Below are 23,258 nucleotides of genomic sequence, written 5' to 3'. Positions count from 1 at the left end.
ATTTCTTCTTTGGAGAAGTGTTTGTTCAACTCCTCTGCCCATTTTTTAATTGGCTTATTTGCTTTTTGTTTGTTGAGGTGCATGAGCTTTTGTATATTTTGGATGTCAACCCTTTATCAGGTATGTCATTTATGAATATGTCCTACCATATTGTAGAATGCCTTTTTGTTCTACTGATGGTGTCCTTTGCTGTACAGAAACTTTTTAGTTTGATAAAGTCCTACTTGTGTGGTGAAGCCATGTGGTCCAGGGGTTTTGTTCCTAGGTAGTTTTTTGATTACCATCTCAATTTCATTGCTGGTAATTCATCTGTTCAGATTTTCTGTTCCTTCCTGGGTCAGTCTTGGATGGTTGTATTTTTCTCAAAAGTTGTCCATTTCTTCTAGGTCATCCAATTTGTTAGCATATAATTTTTCATAGTATTCTCTAATAATTTTTTGTATTTCTGTGGTGTCTGTAGTGATTTTTCCTTTCTCATTTCTGATTCTGTTTGTGTGTATAGACTCTCTTTTTTCTTGTTAAGTCTGGCTAGGGGTTATATCTTTTGTTTATTTTTTTTGAAGAATCAGCTCCTGGTTTCACTGATACTTTCTATTGTTTTATTCTTCTCAATTTCACTTCCGCTTTGATCTTTATTATGTCCCTCCCTCTACTGACTTTGGGCCTCATTTGTTCTTCTTTTTCTAATTTCATTAATTGTGAGTTTAGACTGATCATATGGGATTGTTCTTCTTTCATGAAGTAAGCCTGTATTGCAGTATACTTCCCTCTTAGCATGGCCTTACTCCATCCCACAGGTTTTGCAGTGTTGAGTTATTTTCATTTGTCTCCAATGTGTTTGATCTCTGTTTTTGTCTGGTTATTGATCCATTGATTATGTAGGAGCATGTTATTAAGCCTCCATGTGTTTGTGGGCTTTTTTCATTTCGTGTACTTTATCTCTAGTTTCAGACCTTTGTGGTCTGAGAAGTTGGTAGGTACAATTTCAATCTTTTAAAATTTACTGAGGCTCTTTTTGTGGCCTAGTATGTGATCTATTCTTGAAAACGTTCATGTGTATTTGAGAAAGAATGTGTATCCTGTTGCTTTTGGATGGAGTGTTCTGTAGATGTCTGTTAGGTCCATCTGTTCTAATACGTTGTTCAGTGCCTCTGTGTCCTTACTTAATTTTCTGTCTGGTTGATCTGTCCTTCGGAGTAAGTGGTATGTTGACGTCTTCTGATGCATTGCATTCTATTTCCCCCTTTAATTCTGTCAGTATTTGTTTCACATATGTAGGTGATCCTGTGTTGGGTGCATAGATATTTATAATAGTTATATCCTCTTGTTGAACTGACCCCTTTACCATTATGTAATGTCCTTAGTCTCTTGTGACTTTCTTTGTTTTGAAGTCTATTTTATATGATACAAGTACTGCAACTCCTGCTTTTTTCTCCCTATTAGTTGCATGAAATATCTTTTTCCATTCCTTTACCTTTAGTCTGTGTTATGTCTTTGGGTTTGAAGTGAGTCTCTTGTAGGTAGCATATAGATAGATGGGTCTTGCTTTTTTATCCATTTTGTAACTGTGTCTTTTGATTGATGTATTTAGTCCATTTACAATTAAGGTGATTAACAATAGGTATGTACTTATTGCCATTGCAGGCTTTAGATTATTGTTACCAAAGGTTCGTGGGTAACTTACTTACCATCTTAAGTCTAATTTTACTCAGTATGCTATTACAAACACAGTCTAAAGGTTCATTTTTTTTCTCCTCCTTTTTCTTCGTCCTCCATTTTTCATATATTTGGTATCATATTTTGAACTCTTTTTGTATCCCTTGACTGACTGTGAGGGTAGTTGAGTTAATTTTGCATTTGCTTAGTAATTAATTGGTCTACTTCCTTTATTGTGGTTTTATTTTCTCTGGTGACAGCTATTTAGCCTTAGGAGCACTTCCATCTATAGCAGTCCGTCAAAAATATGTAAAGACAGGTTGTGGGAGGTAAATTCTCTCAACGTTTGCTTATCTGGAATTGTTTAATCCCTCCTTTAAATTTAAATGACAGTCTTGCCAGATAGAGTATTCTTGGTTTGAGGCCCTTCTGTTTCATTGCATTAAGTATGTCATCCACTCCCTTCTAGCCTGTAAGGTTTCTATTGAGAAATCTGATGGGTTTTCCTTTATATGTGATCTTTTTTCTCCCTCCAGCTGCTATTAACAGTCTGTCCTTATCCTTGATCTTTGCCATTTTAATTATTATATGTCTTGGTGTTGCTCAAACCATATTTTTAAGTGCTATAGTTTGTCTCACTTGCATAGCTTGCAAACTCCCTCAATATATACAAATGTGAAGTAGTACCCATTATACACATAGACAACACACACACATACATGGTCTATGTCTACTTTTGTGTTTTTTTTTTTCAGGGAATAGTCTCAGAGTCTACCCAGCTGCTCAGAGCAGAAATCATTTTCAGATACTCTTCCCACACTAACTCCAATTCCTCCCTGTCTCCCTCTGCCAAATACCACAAGTTCAGGCTACCATATACTCAAATGGACTATTCTGATAACCTCCTAAATAGTTTCTCTGCTTCTCATTCTGCCATCTTTCAACCCCAAATTCATTGTCCTAAAGAGTATCTTTCACTCTTGTTGAAATCACTTTGAATGTCTTCACATTGCCTTTAGGATTAAGTCCAAACTCCCCCTTGACCACTTCTCACTCTACCCACCCCTCCAGCTTCATCTTTTGGCACTTAGCCCCTCCCTAGTAAGTTACAGCCAAGTTTAAATTATTTAAGATTACTGAAAGGGTAATAGCTGCTCTCTCACTCTGGGCCTCCATGCTATATGTTTTCCCCTCTGCTGGAATATTTACCAATTACATGGCTGAGGTTGAATTCTAATTCTTTCAGGTCTCAGCTTCAGTATAACTTCTTCTGGGAAATCTACTGACTACATCTTGCCCCTGGCTAGACCAGGTTAAATATCCCTGATTCTATTTATATGTTATATATAAATATATATATAATATAAATTTCATAAATACTTACAAATTTTTATACAAATAAAAAATGCTATATACAGCATGTCATGGCATTTATGAAAGCTTACTGTAATTGTAGAGATGGCAGGAATTTTGTTTATGCTGTTCACTTGTCTGTGTTCCAGGTAGAGGGCATAGTGCCTAGCACATAGAAAGTGCATGGGCAGTAAATATCTGTTAAGTGAGAACATATTACCACCTAGAATGGTACCTTTTCTGAGCACCTAACTACTTTGAAGTTTCTTTTTTCAACTGAGCAGCACTTTGTCACTTCTATTTATTGGTTCTGATTCTATACTGCAGAAAACGGAACAATCATCACACCATCTTCTAGTGAATAAGGGATGTGCTGTGGACTTCTGTTTCACAGAGAGCGTGGAGCCTAGAAGTGCACACTTTTTCAGGTGTGGTCTCTGCTCAGAGCAGAGGGACTATCACGATGCTTATCTGACAGCTGTCCTTGTAATAGCTTGACGTACTTGCTTTCACTCTGCTGCAGATTCCTAGACAAACTTCCTGAGATTTAAAAAAATACCTATTGTTTCCAAGAGGCACCTGCATGTAAATTTGTTTTTGGACACAAGTTCAGGATCATACATTTCTTCTTGTAAAACTCATCCAAGTCGATATGAAACATCATGCCAGTGGCTAACGTGGGGAGATTTTAATCCTGCAGTCTACTTGTTATTATACTCAATTTCATGACATCTACTAATTTATAAATAAACCTTACCAGCCATGTAATTGTGGACAAGGTCCTTAACTTGCTTCAAGCCTGTTTCTTCATCTGTGAGTGGGGCAGATACAAGATTAGGGTTGCTGTGAGAAGTAAATGTGGAAATGTTTACAGAACACATAATGCAGTTTGGGGGACATTACATGTACTCAACATATTTTAGCTCTTACTATTAATTCATTTCATTGATATAAAAACAAGAACAGGGCAGATACAGGATATATGCCTGGGTCACACCACTTGTAACCACTCTTAGGTTTATATGTATACTTAATAATGGTCTCATGTAGCTCATTTCTATGTATTTTGCCCACAGGGACATATAATTTTTAAAATGCATTTTCAAGTAAATTGTCTCAGATATTTCTCATGTACTCCCCTAACACTTCCCAACCCTCAAAAAAATAGTTTTCCCTATTTGTTCTTAGTAATCTATCTTAACAGCTTTTCCCAAGACACTGAGTACTACCCTTATTTCCTTTTTAAATCTCAAAAATACCTAAAAATTTAATTCTGTTGAGTAAGAGCATATGAAGTGATTTATTGATATTGGTTAAGACCCATTATATACAGGTAGAAATGTTCAAAATTGTACAGAGTACCATTAAGAGTATTGACAGTTTTATAGACAAAACAACCAGAAAATAGTTTTAACATACACAACATATAATTAGGAAAAAATGTAGAACGCAAAGTGTTCCACCAAATAGATTCCAAGGTTATTAAAAGTCTGCTATGCAAACCTTAAGTTGAAAAATGTGTTCAGTGGGGTTACATGGTTTTAAAAAATTAAGTATAATGTAAAAATTATGTTTTTCCCACACTGCACTTGAGAGCGGAACCAAGACAACTTTTTACCCCAAATCTATACATTTTGAAAAATAATTTATGTCTAGCACAAAGAAAACAGAATGTCTGCAGTTCTGTAAATCATGCCTTTCATGAAATGCAAACTACATCAGTTTTAACAGTTAAAAATTGTGCAATCAGAAAGAGACTGTTCCCTTTGAAGTACAATTAATTGTACCTTCACTGTCTTTATACCTGAGCACCAAAGCTGAAGTTATAAATGCCATCTTGGAAAGCTATTATGAAAATGAGCAAGAAATCAAATCTAGCCTGTTACCATCTGGAGAATTAGGCACCAAGAAGATTATCTCCTTAGAAATGCAACAGTAGGGAAGGTTCAATTAATTAAGCAGTTGACAGATCTCTTTGTGAACACAACAAAGAAAATCCACATAAGACGATCCTCCGTAAAGTCCTTTGTCTTCTACCAGGAACTGTCGGAAAACCATTTCTGGCTGCTCTCGCTGCTTTACTATCGTGAGCTAGGACAAAAACAACAAAGCAGGCTGTTATAAACATTTTCTCAAGGTGGCTCAATTTTGCATGCTTCAATTTCACCAAAATGACGTGTAGGAGGCCTTGGAGGAGGATGAGGAAGTGCCTGTCACCCAGAGCAGAGGAAGGCGCTGACCCCAGAACCACAAAAACCAAGACATATGGTGAGTGGCGACAATGAAACAAGCAAAGCGCTAAGGGAAGGCTTCACAATGGGAGTGACTGTTACTGCCCTGAAGGATGGGGAGGACTTTCTCAAGGCTAGGGGGTGAGGTTGGAGAGCACTTAAGGGGATGTCAGGTACCATGTGCCAAAGTCACAAGAGGTGGCTGGCGCATGAACTAATGATTGGAAAGAGACACATTACCATAACAGATTGAGCTCTTGTAGGAAATGTGACCTAGTGAAAGTGAAGAACAAAAGGAGATAGTTAACTGGTAGCAGTATACAGAATTGAGATGAGGGAGAATAGATAGGAAGCAGTTGGAGGCGTCCTGGTGGGAGATGATTAGGATCTGAATTATAGGGTAGTGGAGCTGGAAAGGGAGGAGATTTGAAAGGCATTCCAGAGGTGGACCACAAAGGGGAGAGCCCTTGTTCCCTGCTCAAACCGGTTCTCTAGTGCTGTGCTGTCCAATGCTGTAGCCTCCAGCCACATGTGCCTATTGCATACCTGAAATGTGGCGAGTCTGAATTGGGATGTGTGTAAATGTAAAATGCATGATCAATTTCTAAGTAGTAAAAAGAAAATGTGCCTATTGCATACCTGAAACGTGGCGAGTCTGAATTGGGATGTGTGTAAATGTAAAATGCATGATCAATTTCTAAGTAGTAAAAAGAAAATGTGCCTATTGCATACCTGAAACGTGGCGAGTCTGAATTGGGATGTGTGTAAATGTAAAATGCATGATCAATTTCTAAGTAGTAAAAAGAAAATGTAAAACTTTTATACTGATTACATGTGGAAATGATATTGGATGTATTGGGTTCATAATATATTATTAAAATGAACTTCTTACATGTGAAATGTGGCTACTAGAAAATGTGAAATTATATACGCAGCTTGTGTTATTGTGCAGTGCTGCTCTAGGGGAAGAGAAGCATGGGAAGAAGCCCAAGTGGGGCAGCTCTGTCCAACTTTGAGCCTTTGATACACCTTCTTCCTCAGTCCTGGTTCAGCAAGTCAGAGCAGATGATCTCAAGGGTCAGATTTTTGTTATTTATTGAGTCTGAGCAGAGTTAATGGAGTCGTACATACAAAGCAGTGCCTCCCCACCTGCCTCCTGTACCATTAGGAGGCCCTGTGGCATCTGCTCACATCCTTCACCTGGTGAAGCCACCAAAAGCCTGCAGTTATCTGCTTCGGTTATCAAGTAGAATAACTTTATCAGCACAGCTTGGGTTTTTTCCTTTGTGTGAGTTTGTCCCGGGCCTTAGGCTGATAATCTTTAAACACACCCTGACCTGATAAAAATAATACTATGACAACAATCGCTGCTGTTACTACTCCAGCTCAGCTAATTCCATGTGGATACAGACATGTGGGATGTGATGGCTCCTGCATGTGAGCGCCAGGCACAGGGAGGCAGCATGGGATCAGCCGTGTGGAGAGGCACATCCAGCCTGACGGGGGAGCAAAACTAAACCTTAATGAAACTTCTCCAGAGGCATGCAGGACTTAAATCCTGGAGAGCCTGAGGTGGCAAATAAAACAGAGAATCAATTTTAGCCTTGGAAGAAACTTAGCTTTAAGGTAAATACTGTTCTACCATCTGAGTCTCTGCAAAAGTAGAACCTCCACCACTTGTCTGAGGATGACCTAGAAAGTATGGTGGAAGGTCTCCATGAAGTGGATTCATGGGAGTGGTGGTGCTGACATGCTGGTGGTCTTCCCTTCAAGGGGTACATCACACAAATAAGAGGAGAAAAAATACTGGGATGGATTGGGGGATCCATATTTTATCACCCCTTCCCTTGTATTTCTGTGGGGAGGGACATAGCCTTGCAGAGTGGGGAGACAATATTAAAATTATTGACACTGGTGTCCCTCCCAGCTTCCTGGGCACCCTTCTCCATGGAAGAACCGGCTAACTCAAGAGGCCCAGATGTGATATTCTCTGGACATTACCAGTGGCCTCAGAGAATGACTACACTTTAAAAGCCATTCCCACTTCTCATTGCCTGACTCATAGGAATAAGTAAATAACGGGAGTAATTAGAATAGGCCCAAAAGAGCCACAGATACAATTTAGGAGAACACCAGTGCTTATAGGGCAAATGAATGAAGAGAAGCCAAAGAAAAAAGGTCAATGAGAAAGCAGAATCAGGAGAGTATGATGTTTTGAAAGCTGGCAGAAGAGAAAATTTGAGGGAGTAGTAGTAGTTAATTTTGTAAATGCTTAAAGGGATTAAGAATCAGTTTCTATAAAGGGATTGAGAGTCAATTTCTTTAGCAATCTGGCAGTTTACAGAGAATTGGAGAGATGAGAGTAAGACAATCTAAGCCGTTAACAGTTTTTCAAGATACATGGTGGCAAAATGCTAGTGTTTAATAGAAATCTGTAGAATGAAATAAAAGGAAAGGGAAGCAGAATCTTGGAGAAGCAGCAGCTTCAGTGAAAGTATATTTGAACAGCTTATAAGCTGGAGAAGAGCCAGTGGAGAGGGAGTAATCTAGAAAATACAAGAGATGACAGAAAACATTTGGAGCATGAAGAACTTTGAACAGGACAGGGCTAGAATATCAGTAAGACATTTGGTTTAGGTAATCTGGGAACACACTGGAATAGAGATTTCTTTATTCCCCCACAAATGTTAAGATTATTCAGACATGAGGCCTAAGAAGGTTGATTCTCTGAAAAACTACTTAGCATAACCTAGAAGATAGCAGTGCCTTCTGGATTTGATTTTGCTATTCTTGACCCTTTCATTCCAGCTTTTCTCTTCTATTCAATCTTGACTCTTCAAAAGAGATTTAAAGACTCTAAGTGTGTTTTTATTTCCCTTGTGTGGTTCATTTTCAAATGTCAGAGGAAAAGGTGTAAAGCTAAGTGCATTAGACTAAGCAGCCAGTGCTAGGCCTGTACCTGCCATGACCCAGCTGGGAGACACTGAGCAAGTGAGTGATCCCCTTTGAGCCTCACTTTCATATCTGTTAAATGAAGTTGGGGGGAGGTGAAAGACTGGGGTCGACCAGGTATCTCTCATATTCCTTTTGGCTCTGACCTGTGTATACTTTAGATTTTCAAATTCTTTATCACAGGCAGTATCCTGAAAAGGTCAAAGCTTATCCCAGATGTTTTTACAACCAAAGATAGTATGACCTTGATAAGATGTTACTGGGGCAGGTGGGAGAGGGCAGAGAGAGAGATGTTTTCTTTTTCCTGGAAGGAGGGGTTGCTGGGCCCAAAGATGATCTCCATGTTTAGTCTGGCCTCTTCTCTTCAAAGGGACTGCTTGTCGGCTGCAGGTGCTGCAGCTGGGACCAAGGGAGACTGTCATTGCTATGTACTCTGAATCCCAGTGGTTTTCAATTTGTATTTGATGAGACCCTAAGATTTCCTTACATGTGTTCAGGGCACTCAGAGAATGTCATGTGAAGAAAGCGTTTAGTTTGAGCCTTCTCTGCCATCTCTGGATCTTGCGCTAAAACTGAATCCACGTAGGGGCTGTGTGGTATCAAAACACTTCTGGAAAGGTCCTACTTCACACAGGCACCTAGAGACTGTAGAACTCTTCATTAGTTCAGTTTACCTAAGCTCTGCCTAAAGTTGTGTCTGCATATGTATCTTTCAGTTAACAGTGTTGATTTAGATTGATAACACATTTATGCCTCAGGGGGAAGTAGGCCCCATAGAGCCCTGCCTCCAGTCTCGCACCTCTCCCGGGACTCGCACAGTCATGGACCATCATCATCGTGCATCCCACATTCCAGGGGCTCTACTATTCAACATGAGAAGGAAACAGGTGAGTAGCCGGAATTAGCACCAAGGCCTAGTTTTCCTGAGTTACAGACATTTTACATTCTTTTACTCAAACTCAAAAAAGCTTGAAGGGCTTACAAGGGCTAGGATAACAAAACTTTTCAGAGATTCATAAATCAGAAGTTGAAATTTTTCAAATGCTGTGAATGATACTTTTATAATTAAGTAGTTTGAGGCACTGAAGGAAAAGTCATTTCAAAGGCTGTTAATATCAATCACTACTAAACCATGAAGAGGAGCTTTATAATTCACTTAGCAAAAACTAACTCACCTCAGGTCAACCTGACAGGGTAGGTGTTTATTCAGATATGTTTTTATCTGATAGGTAGGTAGATATATTTAGAAATTAGGTAAGTTTTCTATCAGAGATCATGTTATAAAAACATAGGATATGCATTTTAAGTGTGTAATGAGGTTTTAAAAATACTGGAAGAAAGGAAAAATTAAAACCTCATTCTTACCTTCATTGAATATGGCCTCTTTTGTTGGATAATACCCATTATCATTCTGAGTGTTTGAGAGTATGGGTTTCCCACCTCAGGCAATAATGTCTGAATTTAAGAAAATTAAAGTGTAAGTGTCAGTATAATTTATAACATTTAGATAGAAGCAGCAATGAGATTAAAAAACATCCTTCTAAACCATATACTTGACTATTGGCTTAGTTCATTTTCCTAAAAACCAAAAGTGTGAAAAAATGCACTAGAAATTACTCACTCTTATTGGCATTCATTTCCACCAATGAAATCTTTGTCTTTTGAAAATAAAAATCCTTCTCTGGAATTTGACACATGTACGTCACTGAAATGCACAACAGGTATGTTTTAATGCAAAGGATGTCTTTGGATTTCTCCATGATGTTTAGTCCCTTTGCAAGATGGATATTTCAAGGCCTTCTTTTTTTTTTTTTTTTTGGGTAAACCAAGTTGATATTTATCACAGGTAACAAAAGTAATAATGTTATGTGTGGTTAAAAACAGAAAATTAAAATACATGACAACAATAGTAAATAAGTGGGGAGGGTGATAAATGATATTCAAGTATTCTAAAGTCTTTGAATTGTCTAAGGAGATAAATAGTATTAATTTTTTAAAAATACATGTTATAAGGATAACAAGTCCTAGGATAAACACAAGAAAAATAAAAAACTACATAACTAATAAGTGAATAGAAAACAAGAGGAATTAAAAATTTTGTCTTAATATTATATAAAGTACATCATGCTGTATACTGAGATTTACTTTTCCACTAATGATAAAATCTTAAGACAAAGATTCATCCATACATTTATTTGTTTTGACTGCTGTAAGTTATCAGTTGATTCATCCATTCTTCCATTGACGGGCAGCTTTTGATTGTTTCTAGGTTTTTGCTGAACGGTGCTGTGATGAACATTCTCATGCATTCCTCTTTTATACATAATTTTTTTCTGTTTCCACCTAAAATAATCATTTCTGGGTCATAGAATAAGTTTTTCTTTACCTTTGGAAGGTAATGTCTCAACATTTTAATTTTTTAAATCTCACCAGCAACACTTAAAAGATTTTGTGAATCCACACTTTATCCAAAATTTGGTATTATGAGTCTTTTAAATTTTTGCCAGTGATATGCCTACATCATTGTAGTCTTGATTTGCATTTTCCTGATCACCAATAATGTCAAACATCTCTTAGTATTTATTGATCATATGTAATTTCCTTTTCTATGAAATAGTTCTTCGTATCTTCTGCCTAATTTTCATTGAGTTGTTTTTGGTTTTCTTATTGAGTTTTAGAGTTCACTATATATTCTTAATATTTGTCATTTATGTTTGGCATGAAATTGAGATATTGTAAATATCTCCTCAAAGTTCTAATTTACCTTTTCACTTGTTTTTGATTAGTACAAGTTCTTAATCTTAATAAACCTGCACATTTTAGTTTTCTCTGAAGTTAACAATGGTCTTTTTGCTTGCTTACTTATTTATGTACTTCTTTATGTACTTGTTGCTAATATAATCTAAATTCATCCTAAAGTGTACAAATTTCCTCAAGATATTCAAATTAGGTATTCTATCAATTTCACCTTCCTGAAGAAATCCTTTCTGGAACTTTGTGACCCGTTCTATCCTGGACATGTTGCCTTTTAGGCACTGTGGTCACCTTCAGATCTCCAATAAATCCATTCCTGAAGGCTCTCCTCTCTGTTTCTTGGTTCTCTAGGGCTTACCCTTTATTATTTCACTTTGTTGTTTTGGTGGAGCATTCCTGTACCTTCCTGAGAAAGAGTGTAAGAGAGATTTTAGAGGTCTGCATTCTGCTCTCATTCTTTTGGATGTGAGTGGAATTGCAATTGGACATTATTTCCTTTCAGAAGTTTGACGACATTGTTTCATTGTCTTATAGCTTCAACTGTTACATTTTGAGAAGTTTGGTGTTATTCTGATTCTTGTTCTGGTATGAAACCCCTTTTCCCCATCCCTCTGGAGATTGTAGGATCTTCTTTTTCCCTAGCGCTTTGAAGTGCCATGATATATGATATGATGTGGGTCTAATTTGGACCACTGTAACAGGCAAGCATGCTTTCAGTTCCGAGAAATTTTCTTGATTTTCTGAATGAAGAAATTTTCTGTATTTTCTTCCCTTCCATTTTTTCTGTTTTCTCTTTCTGGACTTCCTATTATTTAGGTATTGCATCTTCTGGATTAATCTTCTAGTTTTCTTGTCTTTTCTCTCCTACTTTCTATATCTTTGTTTTTTAATTTTACTTTCTGGGATATTTCCCAAATTCTACATTCTGTATTGATCCTCTACTTCTTCTAAACCTCCTTCATATCTGCCATCATAATTTTAATTTCCAGAAGCTTGCTTATTTGTTCTCTGAATTTTTTCTTTTTCTTTAACAGCACCTTGTTCTTTTATGAATGTAACAATTTCTTTTATTTTCTCAACATCTTGGTCACAGCAGAGACTTTCCTTATCCTTCTGATACTCCCAGGCTGTTTGCTCAAACCAGAAGCTATCCACCAGAAAGCTGACTGGAAAGTCTGTCCATGTACATGTACCTTGCTGGTAGTCTTCGTTATAGGGCGATTGAGCTGGGTATTCCTTAGGATATTCCCAAGGTCAAGATCTTAAGTTTTATTCCAGGTGGACTTTTTGATGTCAGGATCTTAGTTCTCTCCTCCACAGAAGATTTCTATTTTTCTGCCAGGTCCATGTTGGTTGCTAGCCAGCAGTCTGTAAGCTGAGAAGGTATGGGGAAGTTGCTGACTTTGGTTAGTTTGTGGGGACCAACTCCGTTCTTGCCGTCACCACAGACCTCATCCACCGGGTCCCCGACACCGGCGCGGCTCCAGCCAGGAAGGAGGGCCGTGTCCCCGCTTCCTTCCGGGATGACAGCATGGGGTTCTCGGGGTCTCGGCCCCATGCCCGCCCCATAGTTCTGGGAGGCGCCTGCGTGGGACTCGGCCTCCAGACGCACTCAGCCTCACCTGTCGCCAGCTGGAAATCAGCGCTGCCCCGCCCCCTACCCTGCGTCCTGCGCAACCGAGGCCCCGGGACCCGAACGGCAATCTCAAGGCCTTCTTAAGAGAGGGAAAAGGATGTACTCTATTCTTTTAATGGATGAGCTGCAGGACTATGAGGCATTACCACTCTTGGAAAATGCCATCCAAGCACCATTGTTCTAACATCACAACAAACTAGTGAATTCCAATTTCTCAAAAGGAATGCAGCCTCTTGACTTCTGTGAAATCTGGCTAATGGTCTACAAAAGATAACTATCCAGCTGCACGTGGCCTCCAGAGGATGTGCAGGATCTGGACTGATTTTTTCCAGTAAGACAGTAAAATGTCAATGCTTGCTTCTCAACCAGAAGATACCAAGAGCTAATACCTCATCTGTGAGTTAGCCATTGGAAAGATGAGTTTTCAACATTTTAACACAAAGTCACAAGTCTTAGGAAAAGATCATGGCCAATATTTTTCACAAGTTATTTTTTAAAAAGCAAATTTATCATTTATATTTATATTCCATCCCCTGCGTATTCTTTGACATTAAGGGAGATTTTTTTAATTCAACAAATAACATAAAAGAAGTGTACTTCATGTATAAGTCTCAAAGGGCTAACTGCCTCTAAAGAAAGCAATGTTTGGTTTTTTTCCTTTTTGAAGGTTGACAAGAGGTCTGCTGATATGAGCACAAACCTACCAATCTGCTGCTTTTGTGGTGGCCAGACTTCAGCTATTTCATATGTATATTTAATTCAGCAGATAGGCATTTAACATTTACTTCATCAGTACATTATGATATAAGAAGAGGAGGCTTCCTTAAGTCTTAAATAAACATTTTTCAGATTCATAGTTCTTTGTCTAATGAATTTCATTTTTTAATTTAAAAAAGTTTTTAATTTTAAAAAATAATTTCTAATTATTTCTTAATTTCAACCACATGCAGCCTTACTATATTTCTAAATTTTCATTCTCATTTTCATCTTAATCTAGTCTGTTAAGGATATATAGACACCTTTAATTCCTTTAATACATTTTGGACATTCATAACAGATATACAGCTCTCTAAACTGAACACCTATTTATCTAGTCTAAATCATCTAGCAGAATTTTAATCCTGCGCCTTCCTCCAAGGTGCTATGTATCTACCTTCATACCGGAGAATTAACAAGCTTTAAGTCATTTTGCTGCAACCTAAGTGAGGCCTCAGGAAACAAACTACCTGCTGAGTCTCACACGTTTGAATCATAAGGAATCAACCGTCAGGCAGAGTAAGACAATACCCATCATAGCAATGGTCTCACAGTACGAGGGTCTGCAAATAAGGTTTATGATAAAAGTTGACAAAAGTTGTAATTGCTGGTTTTTCCTAAGCTACTTTAAAAATAATTATTTGAATCATTTCATATGAAACCCACAATCTCTTTTGTAGTGAAACCCACAATCTCTTTTGTAGTGACTGCATCAGGGGGGTATATAATCTGTTTTGTGGGATTATTATTTTGCAACTCACTAATCTTAGTATAGAGCTGAACATGTGTGGAAGATTTTTGCATTCTTGTGAATATGTAGTTCAGCACCAGAGCATAAGAACTGAATTCAGTCCCCATCTCTGCTACTTACTACCTGAAAGAACCTGTCTCCAAGCCTCAACTGATTCATCTATACAATGTTGATAATAATATCTGTCTCACTAATTTGTTATGAGAATTAAATGTTATATTTAAAGTATTTAGAGCACAGTTGACTATCACAAAGTAAATGATCCAGAAGTGTTGGCAATCTCTATGTCATATACTTTGATAATACTTTATGAACAAATAACTGTATACCAGCTAATTGTTATCCATTAAAACATGAACTTCTCTCATTCTGATATAAAACTATATGTCTTATTGCTTTTTCTCCTTTGTAATACACATTACACATGAACACAAAACATTTAAAACTTGTATCTGTGTATTACCACAAAAACAAAAAAAAATACTTACCATGTCTGTGTTGACATGTGCAAAAGATGGCACATTAAATATCCCTTGGATCAGTTCTGGTGGGCTACTCACTCCCAACCATAAGAACATGTTTATACCATTAGCCAACAGGAATATTCCTTCTTCTGAAAGGCGGGACTCAGAACAGCGAATAGAAGCAGGTAACGCTGTGCTCTTGACATCTAACGTGTGCTGTGCAGGCAAAGGTGAGAGCGTTAGAAACTCCATCCTTCTGTCCTTCCTTTCTTCCTCTCTTTTCTTTTCCTTTCAACACCCCCCGCCCACCCTTCCTTCCTTCCAGTGTTATTTAATGTGTGCCTACTGTGCCAGGCATTATTCTAGTCATTACACAATAATCCCTGCCTTGAACAGGGCAATTTTTGGAACGAAGATGAGACAATAAATAAAACAAAAGATACAGAATTTAAAGCAGTATTACATGCTATGAAAAAAATGAAGCAAGAAAGTGGGATAGGACACTGGTGGTGGTGGCATTACAGTTTTAAATAGGGTCTTCCAGGAAGGCTTGTTAAGAAAGTAACTTCTGAGGAAAGACCTGAGGATATGGGAGAAGGAGCCATGGGGCTCTCTGGGGAAGAGCATTCTGGATGGAAGGAACAGCTGGTGCAAAGGTCCTGAGGCAAGAGTCTGTCTGGGATATTCTAGGGTCAGCAAGGTGGACAATGTGTCTAGAATGAAGTGAGAAAGGTGTGGGTAACAGAAGATGAATTCAGGCAGAAAGAAGGCAAGGACAGTACAGACAGCACCAGGCCAGGGCAGTAGGAACTTCGGCATTCGCTGCAATGAGAAAGCCTGTAGTTTTCTGAGTAGAGGAGGGTCACGAGCTGACAGTTATTTTTAAGAGGATCACTCTAACTTCTATGGCAAAAACAGACTGGAGAGGCAAAGTTATAAGCAAGGAGGTTTGTTAGGAGGCTATTGCAGTAATCCACAGGAGAGATGATTATATTTGAATTCTGGTGACAAACAGCTGAGGGGGTGAAAAGTGGTTAGACTGAATATTCTCAGGAAGGAGAGCTGAAATGTTTGCTGACAGATGAGATGTGGTAGGTGAGGGAAAGAAAGCAGTCACAGTTTACTGCAGACTTTTGGCCTCAAGAATTGGGAGGAGTGATCAATTTAGAGGGAGAAGAATATGAGAAATGGAAATGAAGATGGAGAAGCCTGCAGGAAAAGCAAGCTTGGGAGGTGTGACTCAAACTTGGCATGAGATGCCCATTACATACCCGTGGGGAGGTGCTCAGTAGGCTACAGAGACAGGCAGCTAGAGTTCAGGGCAGAGGTATGGCTGGAAATACGGGCTTAGGAATCATTGTATAATAAATGTCATTGAAAGCCATGAGGACAGGTAAGGGGCTCCAGGGCTTAAATGTAGACAGAAGCTTCCCAAGGTCTGAGTCCCAGGAAGGAAAGGATAAACTAGCAAAGGCAGCAGCAGGAGTGGCCAGGGAAGCAGCAGAGGAACCAGTAGAAACTAAATGAAGAAGGTGTTTCTGGAGGGAGAAATCAACTGTCAGATGCTGTGGACAACAGGTCAGAAAAAAGGACTGAGAACTGCCTGCTGGATTTAGCAACATGCCACTGGTGGCCTTGGCAATGGGATTTTAGTGGAGTGGTGATGTTCTTGTCCCTTAGAGTTCTAGTTTCTCTGGCATAAACATTGCCGAAATCCAATTTTACCTGAAAATCAATCATCTGTAATTTACATCTAACATTAATATTGATGGAAAGAATAGCTTTTAATTTCCAACCTAATTTAACTTTTTCTAACAATGATTGCACTGTTACGAGAGCCAGAGTATAAGTTTGAACACAGAAGTTAGAAATAAGCATCAGCCTTCCCCTTTCTTCCCCTCAATTATAAGCTGAACTTGTTAGGTCTCAGGGGAAAAGAGTCTAACCACAGTGTACAGCAGCATTCAAGACATTAAAGACTGACTCCGGGTAAGTCAAATACATTGCCAAGTAAATTCCCTGAGGGCAAGAGCAGTTGGTCGTTCGTACAGTGTAGATGTTCTCAAATACATGCTGAATTGTAAATCCTTGATTGCATTTGATCATGGCTAATTATAGCCATTCTGATTAAATGTGGTGACTCTTAGACCTTCATATATTAATAAAACCATAAATATATGTGTGTACATGAGATCCCATACACACATGTATCAGTTGCCTTAATGCTGTAAGGTAGATTTCTTGAATAATTGAAGCTTGGCATGCTCCAACTTGTTTATTGACTTTTCAATCTGCCAGTTCAGTTGAAGATTACCAATTTGGGAATGAGGAAAGAAAAGCAATCCTTTGAAAAATTCAGTGATGTAGGAAGACCTCAGGTTCCCCCAACCCGTGACCCTACCATACTAGGAGCACTTTGATGCACATACACAATTTCCTCACGGCCCTGCTCTCAGTCTTGCACTACACATTCTGAAGGTGTCTGTGACTTTAAGCTCTTCCTAAGAACAGAATGTTTCAGATATAACAGATGGAAAAGGACAAACTATGATTACCTTCCAGACTCCTCTAGGAAATACACCCCTGAGGTGTACTTACTATTGGCAGAAGCTGTGGGTAGAAGAATAGCTGGGAGTCGGCCACACCCATGGTCATGACCAGCTGTCTCTGGTATGCCCGCTCATCTGTTGAGATCTCTGGTCTGCTGAGCAGCACACAGTTTTTTAACAAACAGTTCATATACACGGGCAATACTTTCATGGAATCCGGTAAAATAAGCTGAAAAAGAAAGACATTTGTTTCATATGCTTGGCAACTGAGAAAGACCCCCTGAGCTTTATCTGTAAAATAGAAACATCATTTGCTTTTGAGGTTGTTCTGAAACTAAGGCACATATTTGGTATTCAAAGAAGAGCAGTTGTATTTTATCTAGTGCTATAGCAGCTTAGTGCAGTGGCTTTCAGCACAACCCACTGCCCAGAATGCAATCCCAGCTCTGCTTCTTACTAAGTGTGGAACCCTGGGCACATTACCCTCTCTTTCCCTCAGTTTTCTCATATAAGATGTAATCATAGTACATCTACTTCATGATCATTGGGTTGCTATGAGGATTAAGTGATTTTTAATTTGTGAAGCACTTATAATAGTACCTAGCACATAGTGTCATATACATGTTTATTAAATAAAATGAAATAAATTATTTCCTAATTCGTATTACCAACTTCTACCCCTTGAGCTCAAGACAGCATTTTTTCCAACTGCCCATGAAATACCTCTTCCTTTATGTTCTTCACGCATCTTAAATTTCCACAGTTCATCATAAACTCATCAAACACTTGTTAAATACCACTTTTTTATAGGTTCTATGCAAAGTATCAAGGATGTTCAGAGGAATGAGAGATAGTCCATGTTACAAGATGCCTGAAGCTCATTGGAGATGACAGACATATAAACAGACAAAACATAATAAGGAGATTGCAATAATATAGACACAAACTAAAACAAGAAATGCTTCATGAATTAAGCATGTCACAAGCCAAACTCCTACAACTCCACACATATGATCTTCCTCTTATTTTCCTACTTTAGATACTAGAACTACCAGATGAACCCTGATGCCATTTTTTCTTTACTCTCAATAAGAAAACAAATAATTTTAATTCTACTTTTATAATCTGCCTGTACTCTCTTCTCCATTCTTGCTGTGGCTCACATGTCCTCACTCTAACTGCTCTGAAGTACATACTATATATAATGTGATACTATAAATAATAACACAGCAATTTTAGAAACACAACTGAATGGGTAAAAATTAAATAATTTGTAATTTGTGAAATTCAAATAATTTGTGTAGTTTAACCTCCTCCCTACTCAACTTTATAAAAATGGTTAAGAATCAAGATTGATTGATCCAAGTATCTATTCCTTCCACTTAACAGTAGGTCAAGGGACAAGAAAATACCCAAATGAAAAAGAATACATAGCAGGTAGTAATAATTTGCAAATAGAAATATCTTGTCTATAAATCCATTATTTCTCTTCAGCTTTCTATCATTTTTTAAAATTGAAGTACTGTTGATATACAATCTTATGTTGGTTTCAAATGTACAACACAATGGTTCAATAGTTACCCATATTAAATCCTCACCCCCACTAGTGTGGTTACTATCTATTAATGTATAAAGATGTTACAGAATCATTGACTATATTCTCCATACTATACTACTGTCCCCATGACCAACATATTGTGATTGTGAATTATTGCACCCCTTTACCCCCAAAACTTCCCCCCACTCATCCCAATCCCTCCCCATTGACTACCACTAGTCACCACCCAGTGTCTATGAGTCTACTACTGTTTGGTTCCTTCTGTTTTTCTTTGTGTTTATATTCCACAAATAAGTGAAATCATATGGTGTTTGTCTATCTCTTCCTGGCTTATTTCACGGAGCATAATACATTCTGGATCCATCCATGTTGTTGCAAATGGCAGGACTTATTTCTTTTTATGGCTGAATAATATTCCATTGTGTATATGGACCACATCTTTATCCATTCATCTACTGACAGACACTTAGGTTGCTTCCATATTTTGGCTATTGCAATAGTGCAGTGATAAACACAGGGGTGCACATATCTTTTTGAATCAGGGATTTTGTTTTCTTTGTGTAAATTCCTAGGAGTGGAATTATTAGATCAAATGGTATTTCTGCTTTTAGTTTTTTTAGAAACCTCCATACTGCTTTCCACAGTGGTTGCACCAATTTACATTCCCACTAACAGTATAGGACTGGTCCCCTTTCTCCACATCCTTGCCAGCATTTATTACTTCCTGTCTTTTGGATAGTGGCCATCCTAACTGGTGTGACTTGGTTATATCATTGTGGTTTTAATTGGCATTTCCCTGGTGATTAGCTTTCTATCTTAACAATGAACAAGAACATACACTTATCAGAATCTACACTGAGAGGAAAATTTCCTTCAGGGCTCTGTTAGGATTTATCCCTCAGCTTAAATCTCTTTATAACATAGATATGTTTTCATGATCTTCTAAGTAAGGAATGTGTAAGACAGTTTTCTAACCGGTTCAGGCAAACATATTCCAGAACAATTCTACCTTGTAGTTTATTTCCCCCTCAATTTATATCTCTGTTAAAAGAACCATTGCATGTTTCCACATAAGAAACACATCTTAAGATTTTTTCTCTAGCATAAAGTGTTTTTATACTTTATTTTATTTTTTACTTTGGTATCATTAATGCACAATTACATCAGCAACATTATGGTTACTAGACTTTTCCCATTATCAAGTCCCCACCACATACCCCATTACAGTCACTGTCCATCGGTGTAGTAAGATGCTATAGAATCACTACTTGTCTTTTCTGTCTTCCCCGTGCCCCCCTGCTACATTATGTGTGCTAATCCTAATGCCCCTTTTTCCCCCTTGTCCCTCCCTTCCTACTCATCCTGGTAACTGTTAGTCCATTCTTGGGTTCTGTGAGTCTGCTGCTGTTTTATTCCTTCAGTTTTTTCTTTGTTCTTATACTCCACAGATGACTGAAATCATCTGATACTTGTCTTTCTCCACCTGGCTTATTTCACTAAGCATAATACCCTCTAGCTCCGTCCATGTGGTTGCAAATGGTAGGATTTGTTTTCTTCTTATGGCTGGATAATATTCCATTGTGTACATGTACCACTTCTTTATCCATTCACCTACTGATGGACACTTAGGTTGCTTCCATTTCTTGGCTATTATAAATAGTGCTGCGATAAACATAGGGGTGTAAATGTCCTTTTCAAACTGGGCTCCTGCATTCTTAGGGTAAAACCTAGGAATGGAATTCCTGGGTCAAATGGTATTTCTATTTTGAGTTTTTTGAGGACCCTCCATAATGCTTTCCAGAATGGTTGAACTAGCTTATATTCCCACCAGCAGTGTAGGAGGGTTCCCCTTTCTCCACATCCTCGCCAATACTTGTTGTTGTTTGTCTTTTGGATGGTGGCCATCCTAACTGGTGTGAGGTGATATCTCATATTATGGTTTTAATTTGCATTACTCTGATGATTAGCAATGTGGAGCATCTTTTCATGTGCCTGTTGGCCATCTGAATTTCTTCTCTAGAGAACTGTCTGTTCAGATCCTCTGCCCATTTTTTAATTGGCTTATTTCCTTTTTGTTTGTTGAGGTGCATGAGCTAAATATCAGATCATATATTTTGAATGTCAACCCCATATCGGTATGTCATTTATGAATATATTCTCCCATACTGTAGGATGTCTTTTTGTTCTACTGATGGTGTTCTTTGTTGTACAGAAGCTTTTCAGGTTGATATAGTTCCACTTGTTCATTTCTGCTTTTGTTTCCCTTGCCCAGGGAGATATGTTCATGAAGAAGTTGCTCATGTTTATGTCCAAGAGAGTTTTGCCTATGTTTTTTCCAAAGAGTTTTATGGTTTTGTGACTTACATTCAGGTCTTTGATCCATTTTGAGTTTACTTTTGTATATGGGGTTAGACAATAATCCAGTTTCATTCTCTTACATGTAGCTGTGCAGTTTTGCCAACACCAGCTGTTGAGGAGCCTGTCATTTCCCCACTGTATATCCATGGCTCCTTTATTGTATATTAATTGACCATATATGCTTGGATTAATATCTGGACTCTCTATTCTGTTCCACTTGTCTATAGGTCTGTTCTTGTGCCAGTACCAAACTGTCTTGATTACTGTGGCTTTGTGGTTAGAGCTTGAAGTTGGGAAGTGAGATCTCCCCAGCTTTATTCTTCCTTCTCAGGATTGCTTTGGCTATTTGGGATCTTTTGTGGTTCCATATGAATTTTAGAATGTTCCAGTTCACTGAAGAATGCTGTAGATATTTTGATAGGGATTGCATTGAATCTGTAGATTGCTTTAGGCAGGATATCCATTTTGACAATATTAATTCTTCCTACCCAAGAGCATGGGATGAATTTCCATTTATTCATGTCCTCTTTAATTTCTCTTAAGAGTGTCTTGTAGTTTTCGGGGTACAGGTCTTTCACTTACTTGGTTAGGTTTATTCCTAGGTATTTTATTCTTTTTGATGTAATTATGAATGGAATTGTTTTCCTGATTTCTCTTTCTGCTAGTTCATTGTTAGTGTATAGGAATGCAGCAGATTTCTGTGTATTAATTTTGTATCTTGCAACTTTGCTGAATTCAGATATTAGTTCTAATAGTTTTGGAGTGAATTCTTTAGGGTTTGTTATGTACAATATCATGTCATCTGCAAACAGTGACGGTTTGACTTCTTCCTTATCAATGTGGATGCCTTTTATTTCTTTGTGTTGTCTGATTGCCATGGCTAGGGACCTCCAGTACTATGTTGAATAAAAGTGGGGAGAGTGGGCATCCTTTTCTTGTTCCCAGTCTTAGTTCAGATTCTCGCTGTTAAGTATAATTATGGCTGTGGATTTGTCATATATGGCCTTTATTATGTTGGGGTACTTGCCCTCTATACCCATTTTGTTAAGAGTTTTTATCATGAATGGATGTTGAATTTTGTCAAATGCTTTTTCAGGATCTATGGAGATGATCATGTGGTTTTTGTCCTTCTTCTTGTTGATGTGGTGGATGATGTTGATGGATTTTTGAATGTCCCATCCTTGCATTCCTGAGATGAATCCCACTTGATCTGGTGTATGATCCTCTTGATGTATTTTTGAATTCCGTTTGCTAATATTTTGTTGAGTACTTTTGCATCCATATTCATCAGTGATGTTGGTCTGTAGTTTTCTTTTTATGTGGTGTCTTTGCTTGGTTTTGGTACTAGAGTGATGCTGGCTTCATAGAATGACTTTGGGAATATTCCCTCGTCTTCTATTTTTTGGAATACTTTAAGGAGAATGGGTATTATATCTTCTCTAAATGTCTAGTAAAATTCAGCAGTGAAGCCATCTGGTCCGGGAATTTTCTTCTTGGGTAGGTTTTTGATTACCAGTTCAATTTCATTGCTGGTAATTGGTCTATTTAGATTTTCTGTTTCTTCCTTGGTCATTCTTGGAAGGTTGTATTTTCTAGAAAGTTGTCCATTTCTTCTAGATTATCCAGTTTGTTAGCATATAGATTTTCATGGTGCTCTCTAATAATTCCTTGTATTTCTGTGGTGTCCATAGTGATTTTTCCTTTCTCATTTCTGATTCTATTTATATGTAGAATCTGTTTTTCTCTTAATAAGTCTGGCTAGGGGGTTATCTACTTTGTTTATTTTCCCAAAGAATCAACTCTTGGTTTCATTAATTTTTTCTATTGTTTTATTCTTCTCAATTTTATTTATTTCTTCTCTGATCTTTATTATGTCCCTCCTTATTCTGCTGACTTTGGGCCTCCTTTTTTTCTTCTTTTTCCAGTTTCAGTAATTGTGAATTTAGACTGTTCATTTGGGATTGTTCTTCCTTCTTTAAATAGGCCTGGATTGCTGTATACATCCCTCTTAGAACTGCCTTGGATGTGTCCCACAGAAATTGGGGCATTGTGCTGTTGTTTTCATTGGCTCCATATATTGCTCAATGTCTGTTTTAATTTGTCATTGATCCATTGATTAGGAGCATGTTGTTAAGCCTCCATGTGTTTGTGTGCCTTTTTGTTTTCTTTGTACAATTTATTTCTAGTTTTATACCTTTGTGGTCTGAGAAGTTGGCTGGTAGAATTTCAATCTTTTTGAA

At 37.9% G+C, this 23,258-nt stretch overlaps 1 protein-coding gene across 2 annotated transcripts in view; it reads right to left on the bottom strand.

Moving 5' to 3' along the window:
* Positions 1–4,290: 4,290 nt before the first annotated feature.
* Positions 4,291–23,258, bottom strand: part of SEC24D (SEC24 homolog D, COPII coat complex component) — a 126,138-nt gene continuing 107,170 nt past the window's right edge. For both annotated transcript variants that reach the window (XM_036908599.2, XM_036908600.2), the window contains exons 20-23: positions 17,152–17,331; positions 14,578–14,769; positions 9,558–9,647; positions 4,291–5,100 (exon numbers count right to left, since the gene is read on the bottom strand). In XM_036908599.2, the coding sequence (XP_036764494.2) occupies positions 4,960–5,100; positions 9,558–9,647; positions 14,578–14,769; positions 17,152–17,331 (603 nt within the window). In that variant the 3' untranslated portion in view covers positions 4,291–4,959. The remainder of the gene's footprint in view (positions 5,101–9,557; positions 9,648–14,577; positions 14,770–17,151; positions 17,332–23,258) is intronic.

This window comes from Manis pentadactyla, chromosome 5 (assembly GCF_030020395.1).
Source record: "Manis pentadactyla isolate mManPen7 chromosome 5, mManPen7.hap1, whole genome shotgun sequence".
NCBI classification, from domain to species: Eukaryota; Metazoa; Chordata; class Mammalia; order Pholidota; family Manidae; genus Manis; species Manis pentadactyla.
The sequence above is the reverse complement of the archived record's forward strand: the minus strand, read 5'-3'. Positions and strand labels throughout refer to the sequence as shown.